Source organism: Schistocerca piceifrons, chromosome 7, assembly GCF_021461385.2.
Source record: "Schistocerca piceifrons isolate TAMUIC-IGC-003096 chromosome 7, iqSchPice1.1, whole genome shotgun sequence".
Lineage (NCBI taxonomy): Eukaryota > Metazoa > Arthropoda > Insecta > Orthoptera > Acrididae > Schistocerca > Schistocerca piceifrons.
The window spans coordinates 409,821,931-409,843,935 of record NC_060144.1 but is presented as its reverse complement, the minus strand read 5'-3'; the positions used below and the strand labels follow the sequence as shown (position 1 = coordinate 409,843,935).

Here is a 22,005-nt window from a genome sequence, read left to right as displayed (position 1 = left end):
ACTCTTCAGAAATACAGACCTATATCCATAACCTCAGTTATAAAAAATTTTTTGGAAGCAATTATGTATGAGCAAGTTAGTGTCTGCTTGGGTTAAACTAAATATAATTAGTGATAAACAGTTTGGATTTAGGAAAGGTAAATCCACAACAGATTCAATGGACTCCCTTGTCAAAATAGTCCTAGATGTGTTCGAGGCTAGGGACTATGCCCAGGCTACATTTTGTGGGCTGAGCAGAGCCTTTGACTGTGTAGAGCATGACACTGTGCTGAATAAGCTAGTTTACTATGGTTTTGATGACAACAGTATAAATACGTTCAGGTCTTTTCTAGAGAACCATCAACAAGTTGTGTGAATTGGTAGGGAGAAATCAAATTTGATTAATGTTAGGTACGGAGTGCCTCAAGGGTCGGTACTTGGACCTTTACAGTTTATACTAATGATTAATGATCTGCCCTCATTCATAAATTATCACACAATATTGTATGCTGATAAAACAACTTTTCTACGTAAAAGCTCTGATCTAGGTACACTGAAAACACTGACCGAAAATACCCTTTCTCAGTCCTCATTATGGTTCAAAGCTAATGGCTTCTTACTAAATGAAAACAAAACCCAGACACTTTACTTTAGCCTCAAGGAGATTCCTAACTACCAAGAATTAGAAACTGTAAAATTTTTAGTTGTTACTATTGACAATAAATTGACATGGGAACCCCACATTAAAAATATATTGGCTAGGCTTTCAAGAGTTATTTATGTAATTGGAAATTTAAAAAGACATGTTCCCAATGACTATGTGAGACCAGCATATTTTGCCTTCTTCCAAAGCATCATCTCTCATGGAATCTTACTCTGGGGTAGTAGCTTTTCATGACATTTTACTTTTACAGAAGAAAGTAATAAGAATAATAACAGATTCTGATAAAACAAAACATTGTAAACCTCTGTTTATTAAATTGCAGTTTCTTACAGTAGTAAACTTATTCATCCACAATTTTTTATTGTACATTAGAAACAATGTCTCTAATTTTATGCTGAGAAGTGATATGATAGCCATAATAATAGAAACAGAGCATCTGAAAATGTGCCATATCATAGATTATCAAAATTGCAGAACTCCTACCTAGTTCTTGGACTAAGGATGTTTAATAGACTAAGTGCTGACTTCAAAGAACTGCCTGTAAATATTTTTAAAGCTAATCATACAAGCTACTAGTGAACAATCCGTTTTATACCATTTATGAATTTTTTGAAGATGAAAATACTGTATTCTAATGTGTGCCTATTTTATATAAACCAATTTACATTGATATAGTAATTTTTTATTATTATTTTATTATTATAGCACCAGATCTAATTTTGTGCTTAGTTTTGTGTATATAATCAATTTTATAATTTATTTGCACCATTCCTAGTTAATACTTTTGTTACAGGATGGATCAGTAATTGTTTTGCAGCTTAAATTCTACTGTTGGCTTATAAACATATATACATTGTGTATTAATTATAAACATTTGGAAGAAAAACTGCTATGATTCTTAAAGTATTTATTTGGCTCTATTCGAAAACATATTAGCAAAGCCAGTCCTTAATTAATTCCAAAATAATTACCAGGTTTGTCAAAAATATTGTTTGTATAACTATATCTGTTAATTTAATTATTTAAACAAATAATTCAGCCTAAACATTTGTGGTAGAAGACACTACTAGAAGGCGGGCATTTTTCAATGTATTCAGTTAATTGAATGAGTTATGTTCTAATTGTAATTTCTGTAAATTAAACATCAAACAATGTATAGTTTCAGTACCTATTATTGTGAGATTATATAAAGGCCCAATTTTTGGTCCCGAGATAGTCAGTCCACGGCCAATTTTCAGACGGGAAGTCTGTATCAGTTTCAAGTAACAACTACACAGTGGAATTAGTGTAACATATTTAGGCCACGTGTTAAAACAATGACAGTGTCTGTTCAGTAGTGTCACATGTACCGTATTAAGAACTGTGTGGTTAGGTTTTTACTGCTCATAGATGTTCAATGGTAAGCTGTTGTAGGAGTATGCTGACTGTTGCCTGCAAACTATTAATGAGGCTTATCAAAAGTTAACCAACAGTGAACTGGCGATATAAGTGTGTAATATTGTGGGGTTGTGAACAGTGAAAGTAAAGAACTGTGAAAAGCAACTGTGCAACTGTCAGCTACATCTTTTACAGTAGTCAGTGTTGAACTTCCACCCTCCCCTTTTTCAGCAAGTATAACAATGCAGTACATCGCCACGGAGGACTATCAATGAAGAAATGAAGCAAGCGAACTTCACAACGCATGTAACAGTTGAAGTGTAACAGCACTTAATGTGGATGGGATTAAATTTTCAGACACAATAAGATAGTCTGGTCTTAGGCACAAAAATAGTAATAAAGTTCATTCCATGTAGGCTTTCACGGCCGGCGTCTTTATCAGTAAACTCTTCCGGGCTAAGTTGCCGTGGTCGATCTGTGGAACTTCTTCTCCCTGACGTTTCGTTCTCAACTACGGAGAACATCTTCCGAGGTGAGTCGACTCACCTCGGAAGATGTTCTCCGTAGTTGAGAACGAAACGTCAGGGAGAAGAAGTTCTACAGATCGACCACGGCAACTTAGCCCGGAAGAGTTTACTGAGTAATAAAGTTGTTAAATATGATATGATTGTTCTAATTTTGTGTGTTGCTTTTTTTCTATCTGAAGTAGCCAAGAAGATTGTGCAACAAGGTGCACCCAGTGGTAGGTATCAAAGCAGAGAGAGGGTAGCAAGAACCCAGCCACACTGCCAGCTGCTGTCTTCTGGGACACAAAAGACTTCTCAGTGTCACCTCGGAGAAACTGATGCACTTCAAAGGCTTGAAAGTCCAAAGAAAATTGTTTTGTATTCTATAAGTGATGACTGAATTATTATTATTGTTATCATTATTATTCTTGTTGTTAGTTTTGTGTTGTAAGTCTCAAAGTTTTATATCTTTGTAACTCAGACACCACTTTTATTCTACACTATTTTTATTCTACAAGACCAATAAATAGGTTTTTTACCCAAGGATGCCCTTTCTATAAATAAAGGTACATACTGTATTGAATTACTAATTTCTGGTGGAAGTGATCTGGTTTAAGAATATTTACCAAGGCCTGATAGGAAGTTTATCAGTAGACGAGTGAAGTTGTCGAGAGCATACTAAGTTCATGAGGTAATTAATGAATACAAAGTCAAGAAAAAAGCAGTTGTTTATTTAATATACATGAACTTACAAAATAAATAAGTGATAATGGCCCTTTCAAGTAAAGAGAACAAGATACAGAAACCTTATTACACAATACTGGTGCACTAAAAGTGTTAAGTTCTTCATTTGGCACAATAGTAGTAGTTCCACAAGCCACATATACATTGCTTACTTTCAGTCAGTGACACATCAGATTATATATAGTTATCAGAGTTAGCACTTGCATAAATCACTTAATGGCAGTAGGCATGTCTGTGTGACAATAACCAGTGAAACTACTAGTAAGAAAGATGAGTCAATCAATGGTTTTCTTTTCTAGATACAGTAATATCAAGAATCTCAATATTCAATCACTACATCAAAATTCAGAGTAACTGTGTAGTCATACAACACCTGCAAATTTTAAATGCTTGTCAAATGCAATAGATCACTTATGATGAAAATAAAACAATAAATTATAAAATTACAAATATCTCCAGTATCTGAAAACTGAACCCATTATCTCTGTCTACCAACAATACTACACATTCTTTTTGCTGAATATTTGACAAGTAAGAAGTTCAGTGCATCTCACACAATGTAGCCCACTCTGATACAAAATCTGTACTTCTATAGATGATGAAAACACTGCTTACAAATTGAACATGCCATTAAAATCTTTTACATTTCACTTCTCCATTGTGGGCCATCTTCTACATTTGATGGTTCATCTGCAAGAAAGCAAGAATGTTAACAACAGAAATTTCTCTGTCTGTTCAAAACAACTATTATCAAATGTTTATGCGTATAAATGCCAGTTAGTCATCAAAATCACTTAGAATCTCACACTAGTTGTGCAAACGTTTTCTCACTTACAACCTGCACTTCAATTCATGTGAAACACAATGTTTATTCTGAGTGGACTGTTGTGTCACCGCCAGACACCACACTTGCCTTTAAATCGGCCGCGGTCTGTTAGTATACGTCGGACCCGCGTGTCGCCACTATCAGTGATTGCAGACCGAGCGCCGCCACACGACAGGTCTAGAGAGACTTTCTAGCACTCGCCCCAGTTGTGCAACCGACTTTGTTAGCGATGGTTCACTGACAAAATACGCTCTCATTTGCCGAGATGATAGTTAGCATAGCCTCCAGCTACGTCATTTGCTACGACCTAGCAAGGCGCCATTACCAGTTACTATTGATACTGAATCATGTACCGGCAAGACCGACGTTCTTCATTAACGGATTAAAGTTAAGTATTCCACCAGCTATGTCCGTTTTTCTAAATTCTAATTTCCTTGTCCTGTTCCAGACCTCACGCCTGCCTGCATGAGCTAAAACGCGTGCCTTTCGGCTTCCTTTAGTAACCCGGTGTTGGCTCTCCTGCCAACTACAACATGAACAGAAACTTAACTCAGTCAAAATATCTATAATTGACCAGGATACTTTATGAGAAATAACACAGAATAGTGTCAGCTGCCAAGCAAAGAAACAGCGCGACACTCACACAAGTTTCTGACATGGACAAAGGATCACCGGCAATCATATTAAAAGGATAAATATTCAAACTGATTTATTATACAAATCAATAAAGTGCAGCACAGTGAATGAACAGCCCCATATGTAAGAGGCAGTCACATTTTGAACTAAATTATGGCTGTGTCATTAGTCATACAATGTTACACATACCTTAGCATACTGATCACTTGTTTTGAGGCACATATAGGGGAAAGGGGAGATTAATTAAAGAGTAAAGAGACAGCTGCATGATGAGAGGGTTATGAAAGGAGTAGGGCAAATTTGGTGTGGGAAATTCAAAGAAGGGGATGTACAAATAACAATAAATGTCAACTGTAAATTTTTTAATGTTTGTCTAAGTGAATACTTCAACTATAGTTCAGGGAAAAACATTCTCTCAGTGGAGATATACTTGCTTAAGTACAGAGTGACTGAGCTAAATCAGAAACAAAGTCCATTCACATAGCTTAACTGATACGGGAATATCTCTAAACTAACTCTCTTGTGCTCAACTACTACTCCTTGGGTGAGATGTAGCCACCTTGTACGCATGCCCATGACATCCCCTATACATGTGGAACCAATGTCCAGTAAAAGTGACCACTTTGTTCCTTAGAACAAAGCAACTCCTTGTGGTAAGGTACCTTCTGTAGGTTACTTGTTCTCGCAGGCTATGTTGGCTGGCAAAAAGTATGGTACATTTTATATGAAGAATTAACTATGAGAAAGCTTTGTAATTTTGTGCTGCATTCATTGAATGATGACCAAAGACAAATGAAAAATTAATTTCTTGGCAATATTTGGAATGTTTTAAAAAGAATGCAGCTAATTTTGTGTGTTAAATTGTTACAGTGGAAGAGATATTGGCCAATCAGATCAAAATACTAAGCAACTTAGTAAAAAGATGAAACATGCACTTGACTCTCCAGATTTGGGACCCTCCAGCTTACACCCATTCCTGTACAAAGAAGTATGTGATTGGAAAAAAAGAAATTGAGGCTGATGAAGAAATTACGGAAACAGTAGATGAGTGTTTTGCAGATCTTCAAGAAACACACTTACGAAATGGGCTACTAATGGAAAACATTGTATGATGATCATGGTGGTGATATACTGTATTTGTTTGGACCAAAAATATGAAGCTCTTCAATGGATATACTAAAATCTTTTCTGATGCAAGTGTGATTATAAGTAGTCAAACAGTAAAAATTCAACAAGACTTAAAATATAAATATTCACTAAAACCCATGAGAGACAGAGCAAGTGCACGTGCACACACACACACACACACACACACACACACACACATACATGTGCGAGCGTATGCTTATCCCACTCAGACACACACAAAGAAGTACTGAAATAATGTTTATACTGAGTTGTGTAATGTCTAATAAAAAGAAGAGGCAATGGAGAGATCTAAAAGATTATAATAGATGGAGGTGGCTGGGTGATAACCAAGCTGGAAAAGGATGATCCAGTCATTTTGCAACACACTAAATCCTTAGTTTAGGCCAGAGTACAGACACTACAAATTTTTTTAAAAGCTTTACCACACTAATTGTATCATCACATAAAGTAGAGGGTAGAACCCACGTGAATTTGTCTCATCAAAATATTTAATGCTCTCAGACAGCATGTGCCATATAACAATTTATATACCACAGGCATAAAAAATGGGGGGAGGGGTGACACTCCCCTTGCCTGGCTATGGAACCATGAATTACTGGATTGTAAACAATTCAGATATTGGTCACTACAACTACATCACATTGGGGTGACTAGTATGAAGTATTACTCCGCTGGGTGGCTGTTTCACTGAGTGGCTTGGTGTCTCTCACAGCAAGCCAATCCTCCTCCAACAGTAACACGGCTCTCTGACTCAACAATGGGATGACAGTCTGCTGAGGAACAGCCCATTGTGTTCCTTGGAGACATTCTTCATTGCTTGATCTGCATACTGAGTTCCCCAAATTACTATGTACACCAGTACCTTTCAGAATTATATGATTCCCTTGCAGCTGAAGAGGAATCTATTTGCCCTGTATTGTTTGTACTATTTTCTTTGCTGGGTACATTTGTTACAATATTTGTAGGACACAAGAGAACTGGAGCAGATGAGGAACTTTTTGTTTGGACGATGCCTCATCTGCTCTAGTGCCTTCATGATCACATAAAGTTCTATGCTAAATACAGTGTACTGATTTAGAAAAAGAATTCTGACAACATGGTCAGAGAAATCCATGGATCAGCCAAGGTAATCCCATTTCTTTAAACCATTAGTGCATACTGTATTAAAATTATGTACCTATCTGAAATATAATAAAACATGAGCTTAAACATTAAATTTATAGTGCATTCATTTTTAAAATTTGTCAGATTTAAAATAATTCTGGGCCTCTTTAAGGGTCAAGGTGAAGATCTGCTACAAACCTTGGCATAAATCCTTACAATGAGGCAAATTTATCTCTAATACATAGGACTTCACATGAATCCCAAAAGGCATTGTTGATCTCAGACACTTACTCAAAAATCCTTCTGTTTGTGGGTGAGGAACAGTATTGAATGCAGACATCTGTGGTGCTGATCTCATTTGTAGGTATGCTGCACCATGAGGAATCACTACTTGATTAATGGTGGCTCACAACCTTAGTACAGAGGGGTCAGAATATGGCTCGTCCTAAAGGCTCCAGTGGGCAGCCTAATTCCAACATGGTACACCAATTTCGACATTTGTTTATGTACGTGTTTTGCAGATGACTTTCACAAATAACCCAGCCACAAATGCACAAATTGTCAGTAACACTGGAGCAGCTATTTGGTCTGCTCCCCACAAACTATGACTAATGTACTTTAAATATTTAGTGATTTCAGGTTCCTAAGATGTGACAATCAAGTAAGCTTAAGTTCACATGTGAGGCCGAAAAATCTCACCAATTCTTTAAAAATAAGAATAGTATTCCCTCAACAAAGGAGAGTTTAAAACAGAATTTGAACAATTAAAATGAACACATACATTCTTCTCAGTTGAAAAACTCAAATATTTTGTCTCCAACCTTCTAATTGTTAGCTGTACATGACAGGTTGCATGTGCACAGCTAGGGAAAAAAACACCAGAGAAACAAGACTTTGTACTGTCAACTACTACTGCCAGGTATGGCAAAGACAATCACATGAAATAATTCTTCGAGGGACACTATTCTTTTGTGAAGATAGTCAGAGAGAACATCACTGACTCAATGTATAAAATAATGTGGGAAGAGGAGAAACCATATAAAAATGGAAAGAAATGCCAAGAAGTTCCATTCATGGAGCTGTCTCAGGGTATTACACTTCCAAGTACGGTAGTATCAAAAGCCTGATATCAACAACTATACCTATTAGGTGATATATGCAGAGGAAAGCCTGTGGTATAGCTGCTTGCAGGAGGGCAAGATTATCAGGGACGAAATGAGACATCATAAACCCACACTGAAAGCAAAACCCAGATTAAGTTAAAAAGGGCAAGGAGTGTCTTTTGCTTCTCCCTTTGAGATGCCACCTTACTTAGTAATGGACCCTGCAGTGACAAGGTGGTGTGTCATGAGCTACCAGCAATGCACAATCCAGCTCCCACATAAGAAAGGGGCAGTTTTATTTTTCATCATTGATGTAACTTAAGTCATAACTCTCTCTCTCAGCCTCTTAACCCTCAACCAGCCAACCAGTCTCTTTCAGTGTCCACTTTGTGGTGCCAAAAAGGTGGATCCTGATTGATTGTGCTCTGGCAAAATATGTGCCACTGTCAGGAAATGTCTAGTTGTTTGGTCTGGAGACTTCTGTTTCACACCACACCAGCCAATTAAGACCTCTCCCTGAAGTACTCCTGACAGTCTCTTATACAATTTTAGTTTTAGTGAAACGGTTTATGGTGTTGCCACAAGGTATTCTCACTCTCCAAAATAATTCAACAACAAATTGCACTTGCTAACGGAAAGGCTGTGCAGTTCTCTTAAAGTTGCCCATCATTGGAATCTGTGCTAAGCTGTCCACCAGCTCATGATTGTGGAACAGTGTTTGTTGTTTAACCAAGGGCAGGACATCTTTGTAGCTGGCCAGAATATTAGGAAATGGTACTCCTCAACAATATGTTCTGTTGCCTCGTGATTCTGTAATATCTGTGCTTGGTTTAGTCTGTGGCGCAGGTTTGCAGCTACAATTAAAGACAGAGATTGTTGTGCTCTGATCAGCTGACAATGTATGGGTGTCATCACTGTTCTATGACACTGGCTGCTTCATTGCTGAGGTGAATGACTTTACGAACATAGATAGCTTGGTGACCTAAAATGTCTTTTTCATTTACAAGTATGGGCTACGTTGGGTGACTTATGTTTCCTATATCTCTTCCTCCTCTATAAAGACCACACATTCTCTGCTCTGTAAATGATGTTGTAGCGAGCAATTCGTACACACGAGGAGGCGTATGGGGAGGATTATCTTTGTGGGCAGCTTGCCCAATTCTGCAATATGTTGCCCATCCTTTGTACCATAGGTGGTGTGCCCAAAATGTTGGAATTTAAAGCACAGCATGGGGTTAGGTATATAAAGCCTAAACGTTTGGCAGATGTAGTCTGCTGCAGTGTACACTGGTAATTTAGGTACATTTAATGTCAGAACAAAAACTGCCCATCTTTTCTAGCTCACTTTCTAGTAGTGTTGCCACATGTCCCAATTTTTGTGGGATGCCACAATTTTTATGGGTGTTACAATTTGTTCAGAGGAGACCTCACATGGGATGCCAATACTGAACTACACTGAAGTGCCAAAGAAAGTGGTATAGGCATGTGCATTCAAATACAGAGATATGTGAAAAGGCAGAATACAGTGTTGCAGTTGGCAACACCTATATAAGACAGCAAGTCTCTGGCACAGTTGTTAGATCGGTTACTGCTACTACAATGGCAGGTTACCAAGATTTAAGTGAGGCTGAACACGGTGTTACAGTCGGCCCATGGGCGATGGGACACAGCATCTCCGAGACAGCAAAGAAGTGGGGATTTTCCTGTATGACCATTTCATGAGTGTACCGCGAATATTAGAAATCTGGTAAAACATCATATCTCCGACATCGCTGCGATCAGAAAAAGATCCTGGAAGAACAGGAACAACAACAACTGAAGAGAATCGGTCAACATGACAGAAGTGTGACCCCTCTGCAAATTTCTGGAGATTTCAATGCCGAGCCATCAATAAGTGTCAGCGTGTGAACCATTCAACAGACAGCGTGTGAACCATTCAACGAAACATCCTCAATATGGGCTTTTTGAACCGAAGGCCCACTCATGTACCCTTGATTACTGCACGACACAAATCTTTGTGCCTCACCTGGGCCTGTCAACACTGACAATTAACTGTTGATGAGTGGAAACATGTTGCCTGGTCAGACAAGTATTGAGTGGATGGACATGAGTATGGAGACAACCTCATGAATCCATGGACCCTGCATGTCAGCAGGGGAATGTTCAAGCTGGAAGAAACTCTGTAATGGTGTGGGGCATGTGTAGTTGGATTGGTGTAGGATCCCTGATATGTCTAGATATGAGTCTGACAGGTGACATGTATGTAAGCATCCTGTCTGATCATCTGCAAATTCATGTCCATTGTGCATTTCGATGGACTCTGGCAATTCCAGCAGGACAATGCAACACCCCACACGTTCAGAATTGCTAAAGAGTGGCTCCAGGAACACTCCTCTGAGTTCAAACACTTCCACTGGCCACTAGAGTCCCTAGACATGAACATTATTGAGCATAACTTGGATGCCTTGCAATGTGCTGTTCAGAAGAGATCTCACTCCCTTGTACTCTTATGGATTTATGGACAGCCCTGCAGGATTCATGGTGTCAACTGCCTCCAGCACTACTTCGGACATTAACAGAGTCCATGCCATGTCATGTTGCGGCGCCACTACAAGATATTAGGCAGGTGTACCAGTTTCTTTGGCTCTTCAGTGTATGATGCATATTCACTTTAAAAACTGATCGAGTACATGGTATTCCTGAAATGAATGTCTAAACACACTGACAGTGGTAACCAAGAAAACTATAATACAGTGTGTCAGAAGTTTGAGATAAGCCACTGAACCAAAGGGATGGCTCAGCACATGCCTGAAGTGCAGTTTCTAAACTACTCAACTGTGTAGCTTCCATTGTTACTTTTGTGCCACTGCTTTCTGAGCAGTTTCCCCCAACCCCTGCCCTGCCCCTCCCCACCGCCACTCAACAACATTTGGTTAAAATACGACCAGTAAGTAATTTATAGAATATGTAGCATTTTGAAACAAAGTACCTATATTAAGTAACTGCATTAAAAATGGTTGGAATGTCAGTCAACAGGTAGCAGAGAAGCAGTACAAATATCTTGCATGTGTGATTTCAAGTGATAACAGGATACAGCATGAGATCAATAACTGAATTCAAAAATCAGCTCAGTTCTATCATCAAGTTCAGAACCTTTTCTGTAATGGGTAAGTCCCCTTAAGGTCAAAACAGACTCTACTTCAGTCATACTTTACCCTCATACCTTACAGCTTAGAAACCTCCACAACAACCAAACAGGTTGACAAAAACTGCAAGCTGCACATATGAAGTTCTTATGAACTATGCTTCTCAAAACTAGATAGGATTGGGTAAGAAACGAAAAAAAAAAGGGAAGAAGCTGAAGTGTACAGATACTTGTAAGAAATAGTGAGATGGTCTGTTTGAGATGGTTTAATGCGCTTTAAGTGGGCATGACGGATATATCCATCCATGCTCTGCTAATTCACAGTGGGTTTGACATATATATCCATCCACTGCATTCTGTGGCTAGTAGATAGTGGGAATGATGAGTTATCGGCCTGCCGTTGACACTGTGGTATTAGTTGAGCTTCATCTACTAGATGGCAGCTCTCATCAGGCAACACAGCATGTTCTACGCTAGTTATAACATTGTCCACTCGAGTGCGCATTTACAGCATGTGTCCAAAGAAGTAGCCGCAAAAACATGCCTTTTTCATCTGTGTTTAGTGCCACGTTAGTGAGTGATCTTTTGCAGAGGTAAAACGAAGTCGTTTATCAGATCCGCTACTTTTAGAAGGTGACAATAATTTCAGTGAGAGTTCTGAAAGTTTTCTAGACATGGATGTTGAGGCAAGTGAAGGTGACTTTGATTCAGAAACACCTGGCGACAAGACACTACTGCAGCAAATGGTACCTAGTGCATTTGTGCATGCTAGTTCAGTTCGTAATCAATACTTGTTCAGTAATAGTAGTGGTACAGTTGTGCCTCTAAAACAATGTGATGTGATGAGTTATTTTAAGTGATTTGTGGATGATGCTTTGTGCACAATAACAGGTGAACAGACAAACTTATATGCAGAACAGTTCATAGCTTCTCATCCCAATTTAGCAGCACACTCCAGGGTTCAGAGTTGGTGGGATACTACATGTGATGAGGTAAAAACACTTATTGGAATGCTTCAAGGAATTCCTCACAAACCAGACAACAAGATGTACTTCTCAAAGAGAGAACCAGTTGACACGTCATTCTTCAGGAAACTGATGAGGGAAAAGTGGTTTCATCTTTTATTGAAATTCCTCCACTTTGCTGACAATACCTTGTATAACCCACTGGACACTATCAGCAGAAAACTATTCAAAATTCACTCCATTATGGAGCATTGGCGGTGTATATTCAGATCAGTATACATGTCAGAAAGGAACATCACTGTTGACAAATCATCGTTGCTCTGGAAAGGACCGCTTGGATGGAGGCAATATATTCCATGAAAGCAAAGCATAGCAGATTTGGCATCAAATTGTACAAACTCTGTGAAAGCAGTTTCAGGTATGTATGGGACTTTACTTTTTACCCTGTAAAGGACACTAATTATGCTTGCCACCATCAAGATGAAAAAATTACCTCTTGAATTGTTTTGGAGCTTGCGCACAATCTACTTGGGAAAGGACACGACATTACCTTGATAACTGGTACACCAGTCCAGATTTGATGGACAAACTAACCAGCAATAGCACCAACATTGTCGGCACAATGCAGCAAAACAGGAAGGAGTTCCCTGAATTTGTAAACAAGCAGATGATAATGAAATGGAAGAACAAAAGAGACATTGTTACGGTCAGCACCTTCCATGGTGATACAGTTTTAAATGTAAACTCGAAGAAGGGAATCATTCAAAAGCCACACGTTTTGTTCGTTACAACAAGAATATGGGGGTCATGGATAGGTGTGATTCTCAGATACAAAGCTACAAGATGGCCAGGAGCAGGATGAAAAAATATTATCAGAACCTCTTCCGCCACTTGTTGGACATTGCATGTTCTGTACAAGAAGCATGGTGGCGAACAAAGTAGAATGAGCTTCATGATTATTCTTGGTGATCAGTGGACCATATCTTCACCACAACAAGGGACACCAGTAGGATGCTCACCTCGAAAACCGAAAGCAATACGCCTTACAGACAGGCATTTTCCAGACCTTCTGTCACCCACAAAGAAGAAAAGACCAAAAAGGAAGTGTTTGGTATGCATGAGGAAACGCTTCGCAAAGAGACTTCACACTGGTGCACAGAATCAAAGTTTCCTAGTGTGCAGCACCTTCTTTTCAAATGTCTCACACTGAAAACAACTTGTAATATCATGAAAATACAGTTTTGTTAACTTCTGCAATATATTTTATTCATTTCCACCCAATATCAATTTAAATTCAACAGCGAAAACATGAAGGAAAACTTTTATGCGTGAGAACAGTAAGCAGCACCAACGTGCACTGGTGCATATTACCCACTGTGGAAGAGGCGCACATGCGCAAACTACCCACTTGATGGATGAGGGAAGCTTAGCAAAGGAGTCACTGCAAACAGATGTGACTGGAAGAAAATCTGCAGGGAGAACAAGGAAGGAGATGGCTGGACCCAATGAAAATGTATATAGGAACAAGAAGAGTGAGATGGAATATAGTCCTGAAGGAACAATGGTATGTGAACAGACAGAAGTGGAGAGTGCTTGTCAACCACACCCAAGTTACTGGAGTGGAAAGTTGATGCTGATGATTAGTATTCTTAAGAAACATGACGCTTACAATTCCACATTGTTGCATGTTCCTTCATATTTAAACTTTCAATGCATTTTTTTGTATTATGGATTTTTTTAGACAAGCTTATGAATCATAATGCCATGAACACTAAAAACTAAACCATTTTGTTTTTTTGCAAAATATTGCAGTTTTATTGTTTCTCCTACCTATTATATTTCCACATAATGTGAATATAGGTATGAATTCTGTTATGTGCTGTGTAGCCATGTGTGTTACAAGAAAATGATTGTGTGTGTGTCAAAAAGTTTTGGAAACATGCAATGTGGCACATTGAAAGGTCAAGGTAGTTTCTTGGCATCATTTGAGTTATGATAACAGCCGTTTAAACAAAAAACTGGAAGGAGAGCCTATATTTACCTGTAAGTGTAGCTGTCCTGCCTTTTAGTCCCTTCTCCCACCGATTTCTTACAACACCAGTCTTCAGGTCCCAGTTTTTTACAAGCTGGTTCTGCCAACACTACTGTTTACTCTCTTCATAATGATGTACACGTGCAGACTGAAGCAACGAATGAAAATTTGTACCAAGGCCAGGATCCGAACCAGTCTCCCACTCACCAGGTAGACCCACTAGCCACTATGCTATTCTGGCACAGTGGCTGTGCACAATGCATGGACTACCCTAGTATGCTGCCCTCCTCAATCCAAATTCCCATTCACACCTCAGCCCACTTGGTATTCCCTCTAAACTCAAACAACATTGTAGTGGTTCTCCAACTGTTTTGTAATAGCACTCAGCAATGAACGATATGGGAGATCCTGCCTGAAACCCATGCATAAGTGTTTTGCTCAAATGAAACTGTATGGTTCCAGACACCTTTTCAAGTTTCAGGCATCAAGGATGTGTATATGCAGACTGAAGTGAGCAGTGGAAAAAATTGCTGTTTTGAAAAGCGCGCCGCAGCGCGTTGTGTGAAGCAGTCGCCCTTCGTTTCTGGCAGTGGCGCTGCTGTGGCAATCGCAGCTTTGGTGTCTCCCTCTGGGGGAAAAGGGGAAATGTTGCTGGTTCACGTGCATTTAAGGGGTGCTATGAGCTCACCAGGAGTCAGTGGGTCTGCCAGGTCAGTGTGGGGCAGTCAGTGTCTGTCTGTCGTCCGGAGTGCTAGTATGTGTTAGGCCGCCAGTCTGCTCGAGTTTGTTCAGGCAATGGTCATTGGCGGTTGGATTGATCGGTCGTGTACTGAGGCACAAGATGACTTGTCCATCTTGAGCATCGGCTCATGTGAGGTCGCCACATCAGTCCAGTGGGCCACGCTGTATAGCGAGAGGTAGTGGCTTTGCGACCCACACGAGAGCAACAGGGGTCAACCCATGACATTGGTCTAGCCGGTGCGAGCTGTGACGCCGTGAGACTGGCAGCGGAAGGTTCGGGAGAGCGTTTTGGGGGTGCTGCGCCAGATCTTCACCAGACATCGCAGTTTAGTAGAAATTAAGTGATTCGTGATATGTTGTTTCATTTACTCGTTAAATTATACTTGTTTTCTTAGTCAGTCTCTCGTCCCCAGCTTCCTTATCTGTCTGCTGTCTGCATTTGTTAGGCAGTTAGTGTCTGTCTGTCTGCCTGTCGGTGTGCTGTACGTTAATAGCTGCCTCTGTCATGTTTGTCAGATTCGGTGTTAATGAATTTATTGCTTGAAGTGTAACAGCCGAATTCCTGAAATATGTTTTTATCTTGCCTATCATCTTGAGAGGCGGTATATGTGTAAAGTAGAGCATGTTTGGCCAACCTTGTATATTTTATGTAAGATTGCATTTCATGGGTTTTTATTTAAATGGTCATTTTAGTATATAAAGTTGCCACTGTTCCACCAAAAAAAAAAAAAAAAAAAAATTATAACATTCCACGCGGGAAAAATTATATATAAAAACAAAGATGAGGTGACTTACCGAACGAAAGCGCTGGCAGGTCTTTAAATATGTCTGCTTGTGTCTGTATGTGTGGATGGATATGTTCGTGTGTGCGAGTGTATACCTGTCCTTTTTTCCCCCTAAGGTAAGTCTTTCCGCTCCCGGGATTGGAATGACTCCTTACCCTCTCCCTTAAAACCCACTTCCTTTCGTCTTCCCCTCTCCTTCCCTCTTTCCTGATGAGCCAACAGTTTGTTGCGAAAGCTTGAATTCTGTGTGTATGTTTGTGTGTCTATCGACCTGCCAGCGCTTTCGTTCGGTAAGTCACCTCATCTTTGTTTTTATATATAATTTTTCCCACATGGAATGTTTCCCTCTATTATATTGATATCATTAATTTGAATCCAACAATTACATTTGTTAGTGTCACTGTTGCATTTCGAAATCTTTTCTGTCATCTTATTTTCCTCTTTCTGTTTTTGCCAGTAGTTTCACTTTGTATTCACCTTCTCCTTTTTACCGTAATCTGCTATACTCTTTTATCCCGACTATATATACTAAATAATACGTAACCCACTTCCAAACCATAACCAAAAAAATTTTTTTGCCGCTTTCAGCACTACCGTCACTATAATATCCACCGTTTCTAGTTCACAAACAGCTCCTTTCACCTTTTAAACAACCATTTCGGCCAGTTCTAATAACTTTCGCTGTTTCCATTTCCGTTTTTCCCACATCACTTATAATTTTTAGCTGCTTCCCACAGGTTTTAACGTCATTATTTCTTCGTCAGACAATTGTTAGCCTCATTTTCATAATCTGCCACCACAATACCACTCCTTTTAATATACTACACGCAGTTTTTTCGAAATTTTCCCGAATTTCTCCGTCCTTTAACGTGTTTTGGCGGCAACACAACCACCTAACCTTTATGCACATCATTGTCTATCAACCCAGTCCAACATAGCCCAGCTGTAACCAACACTTTTCGCCTTTTTTCATTCCAGATCTCCAGTTACTTTCCGGTTCACCTTTATCTCTCCCCATATATTTCTATTTTCATTTTCATTTCACCTCATGTTACACTTTCCACCTTCTAATACCATGTCACCCTCACAACACCCCCACAACGACCCCCTTAAGTTTTATTTACATTCCCTCCGCAAACATGCCTTCGCCCTAGCCAGATTACGCTCCCATATTCTATTTTCTCAGGCTTGTCTGGCATTTGGCATCACCCCCAAAGGCCTCACACTTAAAGTTCCCATCTCTGGCTGCAACCCTTCCTTCCATCAGTCCCTATACCAGTTCCAAATTGAACAATCCATTGCCCTCACCCACCTAATCCTTCACCTACACATCAACTCAGCCAATGAACACACCTGTCAACTCCTATCCTTAATAAAAGTCCTTAATCTTTCCTCTCCCACATCCACACCGGCTGTTCAGAGCATCCTCCTACAGGCCAACCGTAAATTAGAACAGCATGCCACTCTCCACCTCAAAAAACTATCCAATCTCCTGGTTTCCCATCTCCGGAAAGGCAACTCACTCACCCTTCACAACCTTTCCACCAAACCTCAACCTCCTCTCATTGCACACAAACCCAGTCTCTCCCATCTACTCAATCTCCCACTTCCAGCTCCACTCCTTCCAAAACCTCAAAATTCCGATCAACACAATCTGGAACCACAACACCCTAATTCAGTAGTTAACCTTTCCTCCAAACCTCTCTCCCAATCCGAAACCTCTGTCCTATCCAAAGGCCTCACCTTCAGCCCCACTCCCAGATTCAACCAGACAGCCCTCGTCAAAGATTTACTGTCCTACACTCGTACTCTCTGCTGGGGTCTTTAAATATGTCTGCTTGTGTCTGTATGTGTGGATGGATATGTGCGTGTGTGCGAGTGTATACCTGTCCTTTTTTCCCCCTAAGGTAAGTCTTTCCGCTCCCGGGATTGGAATGACTCCTTACCCTCTCCCTTTAAACCCACTTCCTTTCGTCTTCCCCTCTCCTTCCCTCTTTCCTGATGAGGCAACAGTTTGTTGCAAAAGCTTGAATTCTGTGTGTATGTTTGTGTTTGTTTGTGTGTCTATCGGCCTGCCAGCGCTTTCGTTCGGTAAGTCACCTCATCTTTGTATTTATATATAATTTTTCCCACGTGGAATGTTTCCTTCCATTATATATATATATATATATATATATATATATATATATATATATATATATATATATATATATATATATATATATATATGATTATAATAGAGGGAAACATTCCACGTAGGAAAAATATATCCAAAAACAAAGATGATGTGACCCACCAAACGAAAGTGCCGGCAGGTCGACAGACACACAAACAAACACAAACACACACAAATATGTCTGCTTGTGTCTGTATATGTGTGGATGGATATGTGTGTGTGTGTGCGCGAGTGTATACCCGTCCTTTTTTCCCCCTAAGGTAAGTCTTTCCGTTCCCGGGATTGGAATGACTCCTTACCCTCACCCTTAAAACCCACTTCCTTCCATCTTTCCCTCTCCTTCCCTCTTTCCTGATGAGGCAACAGTTTGTTGCGAAAGCTTGAATTTTGTGTGTGTGTTTGTGTTTGTTTGTGTGTCTGTCGACCTGCCGGCGCTTTCGTTTGGTGGGTCACATCATCTTTGTTTTTTTATATATATATATAAAAAAAATTAAGTTGCACTTTTGGTGGCAAGTTAATTTTTTTAATGTTAGTGTTTTGTACCATTTCCATCCCTTCAACGGGGTGCATAGTTTATGTGCTTGTGTGAGTTGTTAAAATTTTTAGTTTAAAGTAATTTGGTGTGTTGCAGATTTACACCAGTGTAGTCTTTCGGAGGTTGTTGTGAGCGGTCATGACTACGGCCATGTCAAAAGGGAGCGGCAAGGTTCTCAGCCCGAAAGCTCATACAGTAACAAATTTCTGATTATAATTTTAAATCTGTTTCTTTTTTTTTCTTTTTTCTTTCTTTTTTTTCTTAGAAAATAAAGGTGGGGGGCTTTTAGGAATAAAATTTCCATTTGTTGAAAGAAATTTGATACGTTTTCATCAGTTACCAACTGCCCACTGGCAACTTCTTCCACACTCACATAGTGTGATGAAATGTGTTAATGTTCTTGATCAATCGCTAGTAAATAAAGCAAATTCTTAAGAAAAGATTTTGAAAGTAAATTCACGGTTCATGAAGCAGTGAATGAAAATTTGTACGAACCCAGGTCTGCTGTTCAGTGTGCAGATATGCTAACCACTACATCACCCTGCCACACTGGCTTAGAACAAATGCGCAGAGTACCCTAGCATGCCTCCCTTCTAAATCTAAATTCCCGTTCAAGCTTGAAAAGGTCTCTGGAACCATATATTCTCATTTGACTAAGGCACCTATGTCTGGGTTTCAGGCAGGATCCACAATTTCATTCAATGTTGAGGTGATATTGCAATACAATTGGAGAGCCTCTGTAATGCTGTTTGAGTTTTGGGGGAATACCAGCAAGGTTCAGGCATGAATGGGTGTTTGGACTGAGGAGGGAGGTGTGCTAGGGTACTCCGTGCACTTGTGCAAAGCCACTTTGCCACGATGGTGTAGCAGTAAGCACATCTGCCTCATGAGCAGGACATCCAGGTTCAAATTCAATTCCAGTATTGCTACAAATTTTCATTCGTTGCTGCAGTCTGCATGTATACATTATAGACATTTCAGGCTTGGAAAACTCTCTGGAACCATATAGTTTCATCTTTTCATAATGTTTTTCACTTCAGTCAAATCTTGAATTTCCCACTTTTGCTGAAGTTGTTTGGTATCCAAGTGTGTTATGCCTATGCAAGGGAATATCCCTTTACTACAATTTAGGACTACGTGCAGCTCTGTAATTATAGCATACTCTGCTAGTGAATTTGCATTTAACAACTTGCCTACATAAGTTTTTCTTGCTGCCTTGACTATGAGAGTACCATTTCAAAGCTTCAAAATAAATTTGGTGACCCTGCTAATTCTTTCCTCTCTTTTATTAATAATAAATACATTGTTTACCACTGAACATGGTCCTTCACAAAATTTATTTACACTAGTGTTTGAAGACATCTCTGGTGGTCTAGCCATATGTCTCATGTTTCATGAGTCTGATTACTACTCAACTGAACATCCAGGATCCACTGGCATTCCATAAGCAGCTAGGGAACTATAAGTCCATATAGACAGAGCATCACTTGCCTGGGAAAGCATTACAAAACTGAAATGTGGCAGGTACCCCAGAGATTGCTCACTAAATAACCATATAACCTCAACACTCTAATGTCAGTTAGTTAGTTATGTGTTCCATTGATCAATCTTACAGTAACTGTTATGATGTGGAAAGCGTGAAGTGCATTAAGAAAGGCACACCTGAAGCAAGGTTCTTCTTTGTTTTTCTAAGCTTCAGATTATTATTACCTACCCCATTCCCTTAAACAGCACAAAATGCATACATTATACCTATAGATTTATTTATTCCTATTAAAGAATTCATATACGGTATAGAAGGAGTTGTCAAGGAAACATGATTTCAGTTTATTTCTGAAACTATTACTGGTCCATGTTATTGAGAAAAAAGTTCATTACTGAGTAAATGTACAGTGAGGCAGTTGTAAGAATTCCTAACTTTCTAAACAGATGCCTACAAGATGTGTGACTGTGAGCCACATTATCCTAACCAATTTCTTTTGAGCATTGAATACTTTTGCCTAAGTGTTGAGTTACCCCAAAATATTATTCTGTATGACATCGGAGAGTTAAAGTATGCAAAGTATGTTAGCTTACGAATTACTATATTCTCAAAATTGGCGATTATTCTGGTCGCAAAAGTTTCTGAACCTAGCTACTTATGGAGGAGCTGTAACTTTTCCAAAGACGTTATCTGTATCATTTTCACATGGAAGTTAAGAGATATTTTATAAAGTTTGCACCAGTCTCATGATACAGGCAGTTAAGCCAAGATGCTTGCTCCATGGGGCACAGTATTCCACTGACACACAGCATGGTGGTCACTGAACCATGTGCATAGCTCACATGTACAGAGAGCTAGTGATACTCACCAGTCCCCAGCTTGGGAAACCCAGGTTTGCCAAAAACAAACTCAGTCAAACAAGACTGAGGTCCTTACCATTCGAAATTATACAAGAGGTGTATGTGGCATACCAAATGCCATGGATGTAGTGAACATTGACCCTCCCTCCCCCCCAAAAAACCTGGAGAAACTGCATTGACCTAAAAAGGAATTGTGATAGGAACTTACTTTTTTACCTAAAAAACAAAATGAAATACTTCCAGGGTGAGGAATTTTCTTATAAAGTTTCTCCACTGAAAGACATAAAGGCAGTTACTGGTAGTGGAACGCTGAGGATAGTCCTAAACTGTTGGTTCAGCGATGCGTCATGTAGATTAGAGCAGATTCAGATCTACATATACAACCATTTACACTACAAAAATCAATTAGAGGGACAATTCAGCATGATTAATCCAGCATTTAGAAAGCAGTATGTTACTCCAGTAGGACACTGCTGGTACATTAGAACAGAGCAGCAAACATATATTTTACTACTGAAGAAGAATATTCCAATACTAGATGAATGAAAACCTCACTTTTCCTATTTTTGTTCAGTAATATCTTATGGTATAAAGTTTCATAATCTAATTATAATAACATGCTTTTGGGTATAAGGTCACATCATTATGAAACACAACGAAAATGCTCACACTTTGACCCCCTTCCTGTCAATTCTTTTCAGGATGACTAACTGCTGCAGTATGCTGATGGTCTTCCTGTATATACTGTCTCGCTTCAGTTGTCAGGTGGCTATAGAAATCACATACTGAGATGCCAATGGCCAATTCAGTGCAGAGATTGTTTTGGAGAGGTGGCTGCATTGTAGGTTACTGCCTGTGCTACTCTGATAGATGACTGGTAGGCGATAGAGGACCTTCAGCTTGTACCCAGGGGTACTGCTTTCCTGCAGTGAGATGCTAAGCCACATGGCAGTTCTCTTGTGGTCACTTGTTTATACTACTGAACGCGGTCATGTTGACCTGCTGGCTGACAAACAATACATGCAGTCTCACATAATGGGATTGCTGGCAGCCAGGCCACTGGTCACTTGTAGCCATCCTCTCTGTTCATGCAGTTGGGGTGTTTAATTATTTCAATAGTTTCTCTGTTTCTCATTGCTGCATCCATGGCTGCTAAGCAAGCACATTATGTTCTTTAATATTAATAGATGGTCAT

The 22,005-nt window shown here is 39.5% G+C and overlaps 1 protein-coding gene across 1 annotated transcript in view; it reads right to left on the bottom strand.

The window, feature by feature from the left end:
• Positions 1-3,236: 3,236 nt before the first annotated feature.
• LOC124805352 (putative helicase MOV-10) overlaps positions 3,237-22,005 on the bottom strand; it is a 447,080-nt gene continuing 428,311 nt past the window's right edge. The window contains exon 20 of the mRNA XM_047265888.1: positions 3,237-3,960. Within this exon, the coding sequence (XP_047121844.1) occupies positions 3,911-3,960 (50 nt within the window). The 3' untranslated portion in view covers positions 3,237-3,910. The remainder of the gene's footprint in view (positions 3,961-22,005) is intronic.